The following is a 17,790-nucleotide window of genomic DNA, read 5'->3' on the forward strand; positions in this document are numbered from 1 at the left end:
TTGACCCCCTTATTGCCCAGCTGCAACACACTAACCCTGCAAGTTTACCAGTGGATCTTACTCTTCAGTATTTGCTGTCACCACCATTCCAGTCCCTGATGGAGGGAACCTAGGGTACACAAAAACAACTGCTTTTAAAAGAGTTCTGAGCCAGTGCTACAGCACTACTCTGTTCAACCCACAGCTTTGTGATTTACTCAGAATGTAGCATCAGCCCATTCTCTCTCAAACACACACCAGAGAAGAGTGCGCTGGGCACTTACAACTTCAGTCCTAAACTCCCAGTAGACTAAATACCAAGGGTCTACGCGCATGGAGATTATAAAACCCTGAGACTGGTGTATATTTTGCTCTAGGAGGCTGAGTTTAGTCAGAATTGAGTATACAGATGTGGATATTTTTCAGCTCTCGTGCCCAACTATGAGGCTTGCTGAAGAAAGTGGGGGCGTGTTTTCATTATATTGTGCTGCTATGTGTAGGACATGGCTGCCTTTGCCTCTTGGGATTTATCTTTTATTTATTTCCTTTTTGTCATTCTGTTTTCTCTGTGACATTTTATACAGGCAGCCTAGGACCAAACCCTGCTTTCTCTGTTCCCCTTTCCCACTCACTCAATATTTACCCATGTCTAGCCTTTTTCCCCACTTGCACATTCCTTTTGGGGAAAACATTCATTGTAAGCCAATTCACTGACATAACATATTTCTCTGGGACTACTTTCATTGCTGGGACTCTCTGTTGGAAGATAAGCAGGTATGTTGCTTTTTCAGGTCTTGAAGCAATTGGCAATATGGAAAGTAATGTACAGTACAGGGATGAAAGCTATTTTCCATGCGTGTCTCGCTTCAATCTCTAGCAGAGACTTCATAATTTGTGCAGTGATTAGGGCAGCCTTTCTCAGCTTCTGGTCCCCAGATGTTGGACTATAACTCCCATCACCCCAAGCCAGAAGGACCAATGGTTAGGGGATGATGGGAGTTGTAGTCCAACACTGTAAACCCCCAAGAGTTCAAAGGCATATGCAGGATAAGCCTTCACTAAACTCCCATAATCACTTCTAACTATATTCTCAGTCTTTTTTCTTTAGAATGCTTAAATTTTGAGATTTTTGCACCTTTATTTGTCAAAAATTTAGAAACAAACATTTAAGTTTCAAGAAATCATAAGCAAATTTTAGTTTCTTGCTTCATTGTATTTGGCCAGAACAACTGACCTGATTTTTCCCATTGTGTTCCTTTAACCAATAAGCAGCAAATGGAATATAACACGAAAACCCCAATAGCTTGATCATGTGGATTTTTAATTCACTTCCATTATCCCTTGCCAGCAATAGGGATTTAGTTCATGGCAGAAAGACAGCAAAGATTCATTGAAAACATTTTGCCAGTATCTCTTGTACAATCACATTGTATGGATCATTTTAGTGAAGCAGTGATGCTTAGTGGTATGAAAAGTCCATGATGACTTCAAACTTACTGGTAGCAACACAGCTGAGATTTCCCCTAGATTTACTGATAAGACTGCTTTCCCCCCATACAACGTGGCTTACACAACAAAACCCACAGGCAAAAATAGAAGTTCAATAAATAGGCATAGTACAATTTATTCAAAAGTGTCCTGCTGAAACAGGTTTTCAGAAAAGTGCCTGAGGTACAACGGGGTGTGCATGTTGTAATCTCACCTGTGCTATAATTATCTTTAGGTAGTGGGGGGAGAGGGCTAAAAGTAACAAAGTTGTGTATATTGTGGTTTGAGTAAGCTGGAGGAATAGGTGACTGCCCACAGGAGTTACTGGTGTATAACCACAGCCTTTTTCTTAACAACACAACTACATTCATCGTGCTTGGCATCCCCCAGAGGTAGAAGAAGAAAACATGGTGTTGATACCGTGTTTGGCAAAGCGCAATAAGGCATAGACTGCTATCTCCAGCTTACTTGTCCAGAAATGCAGGTTCTTACACTTTAAAGGAAATTTAGAAGTCACTGCAGGATTAGGAATGTGGCACTGAACTAAGGAGTTGATGTTGTAGCAACCTTTCCCCTGTAGGAAGGTTACTTGCTTCTGCTTAAAAGTCCTCCTTGGGAGAAAAAATGAGGGGGGAAAGAATATGCTATGTTACAAGAACTCTGGAAAGCGCTTCTTTCCATTATCAAACAGTTTCTCCTCAGTCACTACCGTCTTCAGCAGCACTGTGCCAGTTGGGTTCACCACCACCTTCAAGGGTGAAACCCAGTTGTGTAGCCCCAAATCCTCGCTGGTGGGAAGGATCTGCTGGATGGAGCAGGCAGGGTTACAAGCTAAGCCACTGCCAAGGTAGGCAGTAGAGAAGACAAAAGCCTGTGGTCCACCAATCTCCTGACGGTTCAGCACAGCAATGGCAAAGGCTCCGCCCGACAGGGGCCGCTCCCACAGCTCAAAGTAGTTTTCCTGGAAAGACACAACATCCATTACCAGCTGCAGTAACAATCACTGGGGATGGGGGAGCTGTGGCCCTCCAGATGTTGGGCTGCCAACTCCCGTTGGCCACAGCCAACCAGCCCAGTAGGCAGGGGTGATGGGAGCTGTAGCCCATCAGCATCTGGAAGGACACAGGCTCCCCATCCCTGCTCTGTAGACTGCTTTTTCTGTTAACATACAAAACTGCTTACAAACAAAACAACAAAGATGACAAGTAAAGTTTACGAAACTTTATATGGTGAACCCTTAAAAAACTACTAAAAGGGCTTCAAGGACAGAACGACAAAAGATTAATAATAATAATAATAATAATAATAATAATAATAATAATAATAAAATTTATTTATATCCCGCCCTCCCCAGCCGAAGCTGGGCTCAGGGCAGCTAACAACAATCAAAATAATCCAACATTCTAAAAACATTCATTATAAAATTAATTAAAATCAAATTGATGGCAACCATGAAGCAAAATTCTGTGCAGATCATGTTGAGGACTCCCTTGCCCTTCAGGGAAGGGTGTTCCATAAACAAGGGGCCACCACCGACAAGGCTGTCTCAATATATTCCTCTAGCAAGAGCACCAGGAGGCCTCTGATGGAGATCTTCAGCAGGTTGATACTGGAGGAAGCAATCCTGTGATAACCCTGATCCAATGTTATTTATTGCTATAAAGCAGAGCTAGGAACCTCTTGCTCTCCAGATGTTTCTCGACTGCACTCAGGATATTTATCTAACTATTCAAAATGGGAAACTTCGTTTAAATTGGGAGCAGGGAATTTTGGATGCAGGCGCCAAATGAAAACCTCCAGGCTTCTGTATCTGTGTCTCTCCAGTCCTGTTCCATGCTTTCCTTGAGTGGTATTGTCCAGCTGTAACCATCTTGGAACTGTGATGCTGCCTTTTGCTTGCCTGGATAGAAAGGGTGTGGGTGGGTGTATGTGTGAATAAACTTGGGAATTTTGCACGGAATGCAGCCTTCAGGTTTCCCCTAACGGAATGTGGCCCTCAAGCTGAAAAGGACCCCTCACCTCTTATTTAAATGGATCATCTAAGGAAGGAAGAAAGATGGCTTGCTTAAAAGCAGCCACCCTGTAAGCTCACATCAGAGGCAATTTGAAAGGAGTCTTCCCAGCTCACACTCTTAATGCTGCAAAACACAGGCTCTTAAGAAACTTAAAATGTACTTCCTTAAAAGAACTGCCAGTTAAAAGGATGAGGAAGCAGGTGGTGTGAAAGACCTCTGCCCAAGTTCCTCTACTCCCAGTCCAGAGGAGACAATATTAGGCTCAATGAATTAACAATATCACCTGCTGCTGGTGCCTGTTCGAAGTGGGCAGGGAGGGAAAGCAGAAAGCCCTACAAACAGGATCTGGAGCCAAAGCCAAATGACAGGGAGAGCTAACCATGTGTATAACTGCTTGAACGTAGGGGAGGAAATCTTAAAAAGTAATGAATTTTACAATAGCAGTACTGAGGCTACAGAGAAGGAAGCTGACAGCAGGGCCACCAGGTATTGCTGTAGGTAAGTAGGCAGGCAGGTGAGGCCTAACTGAGGTTGGTGGGGCTGCGTCCCATTTGTATTTGGAACATGATCTGGATGAGTACAGCCTTTCAACTTCATCTAAAGCAATTTCCCAAACTTTGGGTCTCCGACTGTTTTTTGGACTACAACTCCCATCATCCCTAGCTAGCAGGACCAGTTGTCAGGGATGATGGGAACTGTAGTCCAAAACAAGGCCAGCGACTCAAGTTTGGGAAACAAGGCTAAAGACATCAAGGCTGAGAACAGGAGAGTCCGACCTGGTGGAATGCTCTGTCCCATGAGACCAGGGCCCTGCAGGATTTAACTTCCTTCTGCAGGGCCTGTAAGACAGAGCTCTTCCGCCTGGCTTTCAATTTGAACTTAACCTGATCTTTTATTCCCCTTCCTTCCTTCCCTCCCCCTCCCCTTTTTATGAAGATTTCCCGCTCTGGGATCCCACAGCTAATTTTCCCCTGGTCTCCTCGCTGGCCCAAATAGGACTAACTTAGCCAGCTAGCACTGGTGATAATCTAATGTTTATTGGATCGATTTCCCCCCTAAATTGATTTTTGAATTCTGAATTTATTGTTATTCACGTTTTATACTGTATTTTATGCTGTTTTTTGTTGCATCAATTAAGTGTTTTAAAATTTGTTGTTAGCCGCCCTGAGCCCAGTTTTCTGAACCGGGAAGGGCGGGGTATAAATATTATTATTATTATTATTATTATTATTATTATTATTATTATTATTATCACCTTGTTTCAAAACTTTCCTCCTCCTACTCTCCACACACCTTTTCCCCATGGCATTCTTACCTTGGTAATTCGATATCCTTGCTTGCCCAGTGGATCCTGGTTGATGGCTATCACTTCTTTGTTTTGGAGAAGAGCCTTGGCCTGTGGGCTAATCTGACGCAGGTCATTGGACATGAGAAGTGGAGCCGCCATGATGGCCCAGAGTGCCAGCTGAGTTACTTGCTGATCCCAGCTCAGTCCAAAATTCCCAATCACCAGCTGGCATAGGAGGGTGGTAGAGGAGAATTACCATATTGAAGGGGGTTACAACTCTTAGGTATCGGGATGCTACACTAAGGAAGGGAACTAGGCTGGTGATTAGCCGCTGGAGGCCACAGGGCCAAATCCAGCCCTTAATTATCACCAGATACGTCCACTCCCACAGCTCAGCTCATGTTCTTTGCGCTGAAAAGGTTCAATCCCAGGCATTCCCAGTTAAGAAGATAAGAGAAAAGTTTTTAGGAAAAGCCTGTGTTTGCCTGAAGCCCTGAAGAGATGCTGCCCGTCTGTGTAGACAATTCTGGGTTAGATGAGCAAACAGCCTGACTCAGTGTAGTGGTCTCTGGCAAATACTACCTCATCAGAAGGTCTGCTCCACACAGTGTAGAAATAAGGCCTTTACAGTGGTACCTCGGGTTACAAACACTTCAGGTTACAGACAACGCTAACTCGGAAGTTGTTAAGTTGTGGGTGAACATATCAGACGACACAGCGATTCTTCAAACAGCTCTTCTTTATTCAGAGAACAGAAGAGAACTGAACTGAAGGGCTCAGTCAGCCTGCTTATATACAGCTCCAGTACCACGTTACTGTAACAACTTTCTAAAACTATCCAATCACTGAACGTCACTTTCGATCCTTCATTTGCATAACTATCTACAGTATCCATCCAATCACTGAACGTCACTTTCGATCCTTCATTTGCATAACTATCTACAGTATCCATCCAATCACTGAACATCACTTTCGATCCTTCATTTGCATAACTATCTACAGTATCCATCCAATCACTGAACGTCACTTTCGATCCTTCATTTGCATAACTATCTACAGTATCCATCCAATCACTGAACGTCACTTTCGATCCTTCATTTGCATAACTATCTACAGTATCCCCCTGCTGGCCCAGGGTGAGAACTTCAGTACATAACAGAAGTAGTACCTTGGGTTAAGAACTTTACCTCAGGATGAGAACAGAAATCGCGTGGCGGTGGCAGTGGGAGGCCCCATTAGCTAAAGTGGTATCTCAGATTAAGAACGGTTTCAGGTTAAAAACAGACCTCCAGAACGAATAAAGTTCTTAACCCGAGGTACCACTGTTTTGGTAGCACCTACTCTTTGCAACGCCCATTGCAAAGGGAGGCACCATCTCTATTGTTTCCTTGGCTCCTAACGAAGACCTTTTCCAACAAGCCTTTCAAGTGGAGATTGTCACCAAAAGTGAATCCAGCAGAACAGCTTAGGCTAACTTTTATAGCCTGATATCGGTGCGCTTAAAATGTGTGACTCTATCTGCAGTTTACATTTTTAAAGCAATATGGCACCACTATAATAAATATAGCGCCATGGTTTTCCCTGAGGAATCCTGGGAACTGTAGTTTGGTATGGTGCCGGGAGTTATGAAATCCCTCTTTTCGCAGAGCTACATTCCGAGGGTCCCTGAGAAGAAGGACCGGCTCTTAGGCCATTTTAGAAGTTGTAGATCTATAAAAAGCTAATAAAAAGGAGTAAAAAAAAAATCAGGAAAGGAAGGGTGGGAAGTCAAGAAGAAATTTGTATGCTAAAATAAAAAGGATAAATGTTTTTAAATATTGTTGGAGACTTAATAAAAATGGATCTACAACTTATTTTTTTATATCAAGTTGTAGATCCATGAGGAGAATAAAAGTATTCTAAGAACTCCCAGAGTCCTTAACAAACTAAAGTACCCAAAATTCTTTGGGGAAGCCATGACTGTTTAAAGTGGTATGATACTGATTTAAATGTATATTGTGATTGGGGCCTGAATTAGGAATCAAACTCTTTATATTCTGCTGCTCTGTATGTTTCTTAGGAAGGCCCTGCACAGGGATGCCATGATATTTTCTCACATGTTCCATTTTTAATGCTTGTTTAATTAATAGCTGAAATAGCCCGAGGGCATCCCAAATGGCTGTAGCCAATAGGCAGAAATTTTATGGTGCAGAGACACTTTGGCAATAAAACGCACTCTATACCACACTGAGTTTCCATGCGGGCCTCATGTAAAAATGTATTTGCAGCCAAGCTCTTGAAAGGAACACAAGGAGCTTATTGTCAATTTATAAACCTGAAGAAAACATGCAAATTAATATACAAGCCAGAATTGAAGCTAAAGCCATGCAAAGCAGATGTCTGGGCTTGCAGGAAGATTGAGAGTGAATAAATAAAAGGCAGGTACCTGGGGAGTACTCAAGGCAAGACCGATGAGCAGGGACTCACCTTCTTCAGCAGCAGGGACTGGATGTGCTTTATATATTTAGCAATGACTTTGGAATACAACAAGCTATTTTATGCCAGAATCAGCGAACTGGTTCATCAAGTTCAATATTCTCTACAGCAGTGGTTCTCAATTGGTGGGCCACAGAAAACTCACCCAGGGAGTCCGTGGCACCATTCACATAACAAAATATACCATAGATATATCAAAATCTTCAAAAGTAGGGGGTCCCATGGCTTGTCTTTTTAAAAACAAGGGGTCCATGTTGCATAGCTAATTGGGACCCACTGCTCTACAGCATTGGTCTTCAAGTTAGTGTGTCAGGACCCACCAAGAAGCCATAAGGTGGGTTGCAACTGCAACGCTACCGCCATACAAATAATAAGGGCAAAAACAGAATTAATAGTAATAATATTTGGGTCCCCAAATGCATATTTGGGTTAAAGGCGGGTGTACAGCCTCCTACCCCAGCCTGATATCCTCTGTACATTTTGAGCTACCACTCTCCCAGCCTACAATGACTGACAGCAGTTCTCCAGGGTTTCAGACTGAAGCCTCTTCCAGCCCTATCTGGGATTGCTAGAGTTTAAATCTAGGCAGGTTCTCCTCTCCCAGTGAGCTACAGGCCCCTCTCCAGGGCTCAGGAAGGCTGCGAGGTTTTGGATGCCTGAGCAACAGCGTGGAATCTGGAATAAGTGACCCAGAAAAAGGTTTTCTTACCATATCCGGGTCATTCCAGCCCCCTGGCCCAGCGGCATCCACAATGCTGTCCTGGTTATAAGAAGTCCAGTCCAAGATGTTCTTGACGCTGCCCCAGGCATCGTAGACGTCAGCATAATTCCTCCAGTAATTGCAGTACTGTTTGATCTCTGTGTAGTTGGGCTGGCAGAGGAGTAAAGACAGAGAGAGAAAAGAGGTGGCAACGATTTATTTGTTTTATTTAAGATATGTGTCATATTTCAGTCCCACTGAGCACTGCGTCAGAATGGAATGGACTGTTTCAGTGGGGGATGTGGCTGGCTTCTACCAGAGACTGTGCAGGGCAGTTGCCAAAACAGGGTTTTGCAGCACTGACTCTACTTGGCTTTAAATAAAGTGTGGGAAGGACCTGGATAGGGCTCCCTCCATTTTTGCAAGTTCTCCTGAAGTCATTTGCCCCATGAAACTTTTCCTAGGAACATAGGAAGCTGCCTTACACAAAGTCAAACCACGGGTCCATGTTGCTCAGCACTGTTTGCATTGCCAGGGTTCCAGGCAGAGTGTCTCTCCCTGGAGAAGCCGGGGGTTGAACCTGGGACCTTCTGCATGCAAACCAGATGCTGTACCTCTGCGCTACGGCCCTTCCCCATAACACCCCCTTCTTGCCATCTATATATCCCTAAGAGACTAAACATAACACATTCTGAACACAGGAGGAGCCGCTGCAGCAAGAGTGAGGAACCTTTTTCTCTCCGAGAACCACTCCTGACAGCTGGCGTGGTCACCCCACACTCTCCTGCATACAGCAAGCATACATGCACACCAGGACAAAGCCCCCCTTCTCTTGGCTGACCCCTGCAAATCAGCTAAGGAGGGAAGTGTTATCATACCCTCCCATCTCTTCAGATGATTAATCTGGTGAGTTGGGTGTGGAGGATTATAGTCATTCCTGTTGCAATGCGGGAAGATGCTTTTCCCAAGGTGCAGCCTAACATCACAATCAATGGGTTTCACTATTACATAGCCAAACAGGCTCCCAGCACACCAAATATGACTGGTGTGGCAATGGCAGTCACCTTTCCTGATTGTTTAATTACTCATATGCAGATCACAAGCAGAGGTTACTGTGCAGGAATGGGGAACCTGTGAAGACCCTCCAGACATTGTTGGATTCCAACTCACATCAGACCTCAACCAGCCCAGCATGACTTATTGTAAGGGGTGATGGGAGCTGTAGTCCATCAACATTTGGTTACCAGCCCTTGCCCTAGGACAGGTGTGGGGAACCTTTGGTCCTCCAGCTGGTGCTGAATTACTATTACAGCCCTCAGCAGCCCTGCAAGCATGGCCAACTGTCAGAGCTGATGGGTGTTGTAGTCCAGCAATATGCCCCAGGGAAATAGCAAGGTTGCAAAGCGGCCTCTCCTTACCTTCCGAAAGGGTCTCTCATACAGTGGCCACTCGCACGAGAACACAATGTCTCTGCCTGTTTTGTTCAAAGCATGAGACATGTTCTTATAACCTGGTGGCAAAGAGCAGAGACACCCCCCGAGAATTAAAACAAATAACCAAAGCCTGACACTCATCAACAATCCCCACCACTCATCTCTCTGCCCCTTTGTAAGCTTATCTTGGGGGGCATCAGGATAGTGCTGGGCGAGTCCTAGAGGGAAGTTTTGTCAGGGCACCCTCAGTCTTTGTGCCAACCCTGGTCAAGGCTTTACCACCTACCTAACCTATAAAGGGGACTCGGGTGGTGCTGTGGGTTAAACCACAGAGCCTAGGACTTGCCAATCAGAAGGTTGGCGGTTCAAATCCCTGCAACGGGGTGAGCTCCCGTTGCTCGGTCCCTGCTCCTGCCAACCTAGCAGTACAAAAGCACATCAAAGTGCAAGTAGATAAATAGGTACCACTCCAGCGGGAAGGTAAACGGCGTTTCCGTGTGCTGCTCTGGTTCGCCGGAAGTGGCTTAGTCATGCTGGCCACATGACCCAGAAGCTATACGCCGGCTCCCTCGGCCAGTAAAGCGAGATGAGCGCCACATCCCCAGAGTCGTCTGCGACTGGACCTAACGGTCAGGGGTCCCTTTACCTTTACTTTTTTTTTCAAAGGTCTTCAATAAGGAAGTCAAAAATGTAAGTTAAAGGCTCATTTCCTCATTGTAAGTTAAAGCCAATGAGACTCATCAATTCTGGCTCTGGATCAAGGATGGGGAATCTGTGGCCTTTCAGATGTTGCACACAACTGCCAGCATCCATGACCTTTGACCCAACTACCTGGGGCTGTCAGGAGGTTCCTCATCCCTGTCATAGTAATTCCAGACACCCACCCTCCAAATCCTGGTCGCCTCCTCTGAACGCACTTAAGCGTGTCATTGTCTTCTTAAAATGAAGCACCCTGAACAGTGCCTTAAGCCCCAAACAGGAGAGAGCTTTTGGATCAGGAGCTAGGTGGGGAGAGAGAGGGGAGAGAGGAAGGACAAAGTGTGTCACATATTCCTCCTTAAAGCCCTCTCTCCTGCTTCCAGGGAAGTGAACTGGGTGACCCTATCCAAGGTCGAGGTAAATAGTAAATTCCACGCAGGCTAAAAGGTTCGCTCTGACCTACTGGCAAATCCTGCTCTGGGACATACCTTCTGCCAACAGTTCCAGGGTGCCAAAGTTACAGCCGTCAAACTTCAGCAGGTCCACCCCCCAGCCAGCAAAGGTGTCAGCGTCCAAATCGTAGTAACCGCAGCTGCCAGGAAAACCAGCACATGTCTTGTTCCCGACATCTGCGTAAATGCCCAGCTTCAGCCCCTTGGAGTGGACCTGGATTGCAGGTAGTTGAGGGGGGAAACACAGCAAGGTTTCTGGAGTGGAAAGCTTATGTTTTATAAGCAGAAATCAAAAGAATTTGGCCTGCTTTTAGTTAATGGGGTGGGGAGAAAATAGGCTAAGAAAAGGTGCACTAGTTTTTCAACAATGGAAGGTATGGTGCTACTCTACAAAGGGGTTGACACAAGAAAATGAGACAGGACATGGGAGGGGCTATCAATGACCACTAGCCAGGAGAGCACAGTAGAGTCTCCATGTCCAGTGGGCTGTCTATCTTTAAATACCAGAATCTGGAGACAAACAACTGCAGGGAGCTGCTGCCTTCATGTTCTGCTTGTGATGTATTGGGCAGCAGGCTGGCTGCTGTTGGAAAGAGGATGCTGGTCTAAATTGACATGCTCAGGTCAATTCTTAGCAATTCCTATGGATGGTTAAATCTAGAGATGGGGAATGCTTTTCTTTGTCATGTTCAGCCCTGCAGTTATACAGCGCTAGGGACACACTGTGAAAGGGGAGCAGGCACAGGAAGTCCTCCCGTTTCCATCATCCTTTCCAGCTCCTCATTTATATGTTCTCATTGACCTCAAGGTGGAAGAAGCTTTGGGGAAAAGGTCAGCAAGAACCCACTTACATAGTCAGCTAGTTTATGAATCCCACTAGGAAAACGGTTTGGATCCGGTTGGAGCCTGCCTTGCTTATCACGAGTTGGAGCCATCCAGCAGTCATCGATACACAAGTACTGGTACCCAACGTCCCTCCATCCATCTGACACCATAAGGTCTGCCATCTGCATGAACAGCTGCTCGCTGAAGAGGGCAAAAAAGGAAAGTCATAAGAAGTTGCCTTCCTCCAGGTCATATAGCCCAACGTCATTGTCTGATTGGCAGAGGCTCTGCAGAAACTTGTGCAATAGAGGGTCTCTGTCATCACCCTAGGTTTCTGATCCTTTTTAACTGGAGACGCCAGGGACTGAGTGAACCTTGGACCCCTCTTGTGTGCAAAAGTGCTCTAGCACTGAGCTAAGGTCCCAAAAGCTGGGTACCAACACTGAGCTGGTAGTGAAGTAGAATCCAAGGAGAATCCAATATCATATTGCTTAGTGATGGGGGGGGGGAAATAGCAAAATGTCTACTCATATATTCTGCAACCACTTTCCGCCTCTCAGTGTTCCTCCCTTCTTGCTCCCATGCCATGACCACTACCACTGGACGACCTGTCTCCCCTCTCCTACCTTCATGCAAACCCAGGACTGCAATGATTCACGACAAATCCTCTAATAGGGTTGCAAAATGACGATCTTACATTTTTGTTATGGAGAGAGAGAGACATTGTACATGCACACAGAAACATACTGATGTTTAGTGGTCCTCCTCTTCACTGACCTTTCTTCCACCACAACCGGCACACGCCTTGATGCCCCGGGAGCATTTCTGCTGTCATTTAAAATTCTTCAATTATGGTGCCCCCACTTGCCTGAGAACAAACTGAACCAGTCTGCGCAGCTCTTCCTGGATTGGCGTTGCTCAAGCAGCTACCCACAAGGGTGTGTTAGGATGCAAAGCAAACTCTAGCTGTCCCTTTTGTTGTGGACAGTGCCTGGGAGACAGCCAGGACCAGCGCTTAACTGATCCAGCTTCTTCTCTCACTCCCCGCCCTAAATCCCATTTAGTTCTGCTGCTGGGTAGCAAAAACTAGCTGATTTGTGTAAGTGAGAAATCCTAGCCTGGAACTCCCATCCTTTGGGTTTTTAGCAACTGCCAACACAGTCCTTTTGAGCTAGGTGATTGCCGTCTTTTCTTTTGCCTTGGCATCCCAAAGTGTGTGGGTTTTGCTGAGCAGGAAAAGCCCCTTGCTCTAGTTTGCTTGCTGGAATTGGGGACAGAGCAGCCAAGGACAGCTATACCTAAGAAAAGGAAGCAGCATCAAATGTGTGTAGCTGTCTATTTCCTTTGAGCATTTGGGCACAAGGCCCTGCAGGTCAAAAGTCTGGAGGAGGGGCCACAGTGGACTGCTATGCAATGGTGGGGGAGGTCAATTTGGTAATCATGCTGCCCCTGCATGCTGGGACAGGGTGGCATCCGTGCACTTAACATTGGAGCTTACAAGCTCATTAAGGAGCCTTTTTAAAAAGCTTCCCTTCCAGCAAATGAGATAATGTTTATCTTGCCCTTTTGGCACCTGAAGCCAGACTCCAACTCTGCTTGCTTTGGATAAAGGATTTGCCTTCCCTCTCCCTTTCCCCTCCCCGTCCCCCTTCTTTTCTGGAACCAGTGCCAAGAACTAAACTTCAGCAGATCTACTTTATAGAGACCTTGTCTAACAGGTTTTAATATAGTAATGACTAAACTCTGTCGCTCAATGGAGGGCCGGCTCTGGCTGTATTCTTTCGACTCCTACTGTGAAGAGACAGGGTTTTTAAAGAAACAAACAAAGGTGTTTTGATTCAACTATGAAATTTACATTGTCTTGCTTTGTACGGGATGTTTAGTGGTCTTAAATCTCATGTAGATTATAGATCTGTGGTACTACTTCAGAAATAGAGGCTCCCACAATGGAATGCTCCATGCAAACAAACAGAAACTATCCATACAGAACACTAGCATGTCAAGGAGAAGGGAAGGGTGCTAACCTAGCCCTTTTCCTGAAATACTCACTTTCTACATGCAGGTTTTATTTGTTCTTAAATGAGGGAGCATTCCATCATGGGAGTGGGGTTTCCTATCTGGAGCTTAAAAGTGGTACATCACAGGGACAGGTTGACTACATCAGTTAAAATTAAGACTGACATTTAACCAGAAAAATGTGAAGAACATCTATTTTATATTTGTCTGTACTGAAAATAGAACTATTTTCTGCTTCCACTGGCAATCCTGCTCCCCGCCCAAAAACAAACCCACACCTGGAAGGTATTTAATACAAGATAGTATTTAGTGTTTGCAGACTCCCAACCATTCATATTTAAATATTGCTATTACAATAATTATATGCCTGTTGTCTTTGTCCATGGAGTTTTCTTGGCAGGGATACTGGAGTGGCTTGCCGGTTCCTGCTCCAACCACAATAATTTGGTTGGACAGTGTTCTCGAAGCTACTAACATGAGTCTGACCCAACTGTGGGAGGCAGTGGAAGACAGGAGTGCCTGGCGTGCTCTGGTCCATGGGGTCACGAAGAGTCGGACATGACTAAACGACTAAACAACAAATTACAATAATTATGACTGAGAAGTGCCTACAGTCCCACCTATGTGGCTAATGAAACAATACTTCTATGCATTCTGAGCCTTGCAGCAACAGCCTTTAACTGCCTGCAAAACTCATCACCTCTGTGAAGTTATTGGCTCAGCCCCTTACTGTTGTCCCCCAGCTGAAAAGGTTCTTACTCATTTTACTCATATTATCTGTTGCACAAAGTTTCCTCTCCCTAGCGGGCAAAACTGTAAGTTCTTTGAGATGAGGACCTCTTATTATATAAAGTGTCCATGTACAAGTCATGGCACTATATAAAAATAAATCATGATGATTTACATACATGGAAAGTTTAGCCAACTGTTTGAATCACAAAATATTCCATGGAATGAGGAACAGCTTATGTTTAGGCTACGTAGACCATTAAAGAGGAAACTACAATATCGGCCAGGCCAGTCATAGGATATGTGCAAACTGCACAGCTTGCTTCTTCAACCTGTGTTGACATATTTAGCAGAATGAGGTGGCACAATGAACTTCAGACTGCAGACTGTGCCCCTACATATAGAATTGCAATCAAAACAAATGAAACTTAGGACACCAAGTTCAGCTCAGGTGTTCTACTTTTCTCTTCACAGAGAATTTACTGTTGTTTATCTAGTGGGGAAACAATCTGCAATCTGAACTGATACACACACAGAGACCATTCTACCATTCTGTTTGCAAGCACAGGCCAGGTCCCAGATGGGTCCAGAATATCATAAAGGTAAAGGGACCCCTGACCATTAGGTCCAGTCGTGACCAACTCTGGGGTTGCGGCCCTCATCTCGCTTTATTGGCTGAGGGAGCCGGGTTACAGCTTCCGGGTCATGTGGCCAGCATGACTAAGTCGCTTCTGGCGAACCAGAGCAGCACACAGAAACACCGTTTACCTTCCCGCTGGAGCGGTACCTATTTATCTACTTGCACTTTGACGTGCTTTCGACATGCCAGTAAAACCAGGGCTACAAAAATCCAAGGCAGTCTGTTGCCCAGGCTCCCAGAAATGTAATGCATATGCTGAAGAAATGCAACGTATTTGCCCTCTCCTGCAAAGAGAGTTGTCTCCCTCAGCTTCAAGGCTTGCTGTAGTACACAGGAGTTTCAATGTATTTTTGGGGCTCCTGGCTAAATAGTTCCACACCAGCATATGCCAGTTTCTGACTGCGCTTGGCAAATTGTGAGTTATCGATAGCAGATAAGTCAGAGTTTGCCACTACACACTGGCAATTGTGGACACATTTCTGATTTTGGAGTTTCAAAGTGTCACATACGGTAAGTAATGCACTTGGACTTATCTTGTAACCTTTTCAAGGTCAAAGGCTTTTGTTCCTTTAACAGTTGCAAACAGGAAGTCAACAGATGGAACCTTCCCCTGCCCCAGATCTGTATGGATGATAAAACTTCATCTGCTGGTTAAAGTGTCTCTTAAAAAGCAAAGGAACCATGCAATGAAAGGTGACGACCTTTCATTAAAATGAACAGGGATGAGGAATCTGCAATCCTTCACATGTTGGACTCACGGCCAGCATGGACAATGGCTAGGAAAGATGGAAGTTGTAGTCCAATATTACATGGGGCCACAGGTTCCCCAGCCATGGACAGTCTTAGCCCACATTAATGGCAACAGATACATGTGGTGCACCTTTATATTGCCAAACCTTTAATGAACCTGATGGATTTAACAGAGAGAGTTTTTCTCTCTCAAGTGTGCACACACAGGTATAAAGTGCTGTGTGTGTGTGTGTGTGTGAGAGACAGAGAGAGAGAGGCTGTATGTACATATAAACATTTTACCTTTGTTTATACAAGCATTCACTTTGAAAGGCCACTAAATGCAAAGGGCACAGCTATGATGCTTCCATGCAAGTCTCAGCATGTATACAAGCACACCACTTGTGGCACAATCTTTCTAGCTCTGCTAAGCCAGTTTAAAAACTTGTAGCAGGTGATAAGATGACGTTGCCTGAACCCACAAGGTATAATTTAACAAATTGTGAACCCAAATGCAAGCAATGATGTCCTAAGGCCCAAGAGCACCCTGATGCAGCAGCAAAAAAACAAATAAAAATATTCTAATGCTATTATAGGCTGCATCAACAGAAATACAGTGTCCAGAGATCAAGGGAAGTCACAGTATCACTTTATCCTGTTTTGGTCAGACCACATCTGGAGTACTGTGTCCAACAACATTGACAAGCAGGAATGTGTTCAGAGGAGGGTGACCAATATGACCAAGGGTCTAGAAACCAAGCCTAATGAGGAATGGTTGAGGAAACTGGTTACGTTTAGCCTGGAAAAGAGGCAACTGAGAGGAAATATGATAGCCATCTTCAAGTATCTGAAGGGCTGTCACATCGAGGATGGAGCAAGCTTGTTTTCTGCTGCTCTGGAGGGAGGGACTTGAACCAGTGGCTTCAAGTTACCAGAATGGAGATTCCGACTCAACCTCAGGAGGAAGTTTGACAGTAGAATGGGAGGTGGCAGACTCTTCGCAGGTTTTCCTTTTTTTAACAGAGATTGGATAGATGGATGGATGATCTAGCTGAGATCCTGCTTTTGTTTTTGAAGAATGAAAACGCTACGTTCGAGCTGGCAGCCCTCTTGGCCCAAGATCCCAGGCGCTCACCTGATGCATCGGCTGGGCTCTTCGTCGCAGTCGACCTGGCAGAGGAAGCGCTCCCAGTGCAGCCAGCCCATGGGCGGCGTCCGTGCCAACCCGTTATCTAGTGCGCCCGCCGGGCAGGACAGCGCCAGCACCAGCAGCACCAGCAGCCCCATTCCACAGCTCCGGTCCATTCCCGGCTCCCTCTTGCAGCGCCGCTCCCGAACTTTGGGAACAGCCGCGCCGCAAAACTCAGAGTTCAAGCTGAACCGAGGAACACGGCATCCAGCCAATCGCAGCCCTTCGCTCTCGCCGCTCGGCCAACCAAAGGGCTCTTCGGCGGCCAGCGTGAAATGTTCACCAATCCGCTCCTGAGGAATCCTGGTGGGTGGGGGAATCTTGCAGAAAGAGGCACTAACGGAGGACCCAGGTTGGGTCACGCGGCAGAACGGAGAGGGGAGGGGCATTAACCCTTTCGTTGATGCAACCCTGCCGCGCTTAGAATAGCAGCATCGGCGTTTCTATTTGCGTTATTATTATTACTATTGATAATAATAACATCGTCGTTGTTTGTCGCACAATTATTATTAGCAACGCACGTTGTTGTTGTTGTTGATTTGTACATCGCCATTTCTTTTTCTTTTCCCCCTCTTTCTTTTTCCCTTTCTATCTTGGTTTGCTTTTCAGATTGAAATTTTACGGGTCTAGGTTAAAGGCGGATCTACACGGATCCTCATGCATCCTCCACTTTTTAAAAAATAACTCCAACAAATCTTGTGTCAAATCACATCTGGAAGGCACGCCTGCAGATTGGACTATAAAAAACGTGGATCCAACACTTAGCCGCGCTGCAGCACCACAAAAACATGGATCTTCATGAATTCATATGATTTTCATATTGAAACAAAATAAAAACACCATGATACTCTACACCACGTATTTGTCTGTAGGCAGAACCAAAAAAATCACGCATCCACTGTTTCGTGGTACTGCAATGGCACAAAAACATGGTTAAAAAACACGGATCCTCATGATTTTTGCACTAGATCAGCCCAAACTCACAGTCAAAACACACATCATAGCCAGGGGCACAGCCTGCACCACAAAAATCACGGATACACGGCTTCCTGAACATACCGTGGCCCAAAAACGTGGTTCTGAAGCAGGAACCTCATGTATCCTCACACTTTTTGCATTGGGCCACCCCAAAC

General features: G+C 45.4%; 1 protein-coding gene across 1 annotated transcript; it reads right to left on the reverse strand.

Moving 5' to 3' along the window:
- Positions 1 to 1,279: 1,279 nt before the first annotated feature.
- GLA (galactosidase alpha) lies at positions 1,280 to 17,061 on the reverse strand. The gene is made up of 7 exons (XM_083596715.1): positions 16,604 to 17,061; positions 11,381 to 11,555; positions 10,566 to 10,743; positions 9,364 to 9,455; positions 7,955 to 8,116; positions 4,798 to 4,995; positions 1,280 to 2,428 (listed from the first exon to the last, which is right to left on the reverse strand). Exons 1-7 carry the CDS (start codon positions 17,044 to 17,046, stop codon positions 2,117 to 2,119), a joined length of 1,560 nt encoding a protein of 519 aa, XP_083452841.1. The 5' UTR covers positions 17,047 to 17,061; the 3' UTR covers positions 1,280 to 2,116.
- Positions 17,062 to 17,790: the final 729 nt, after the last annotated feature.

This window comes from Podarcis filfolensis (assembly GCF_964270895.1).
Source record: "Podarcis filfolensis genome assembly, chromosome: Z".
Taxonomy (NCBI): Eukaryota; Metazoa; Chordata; class Lepidosauria; order Squamata; family Lacertidae; genus Podarcis; species Podarcis filfolensis.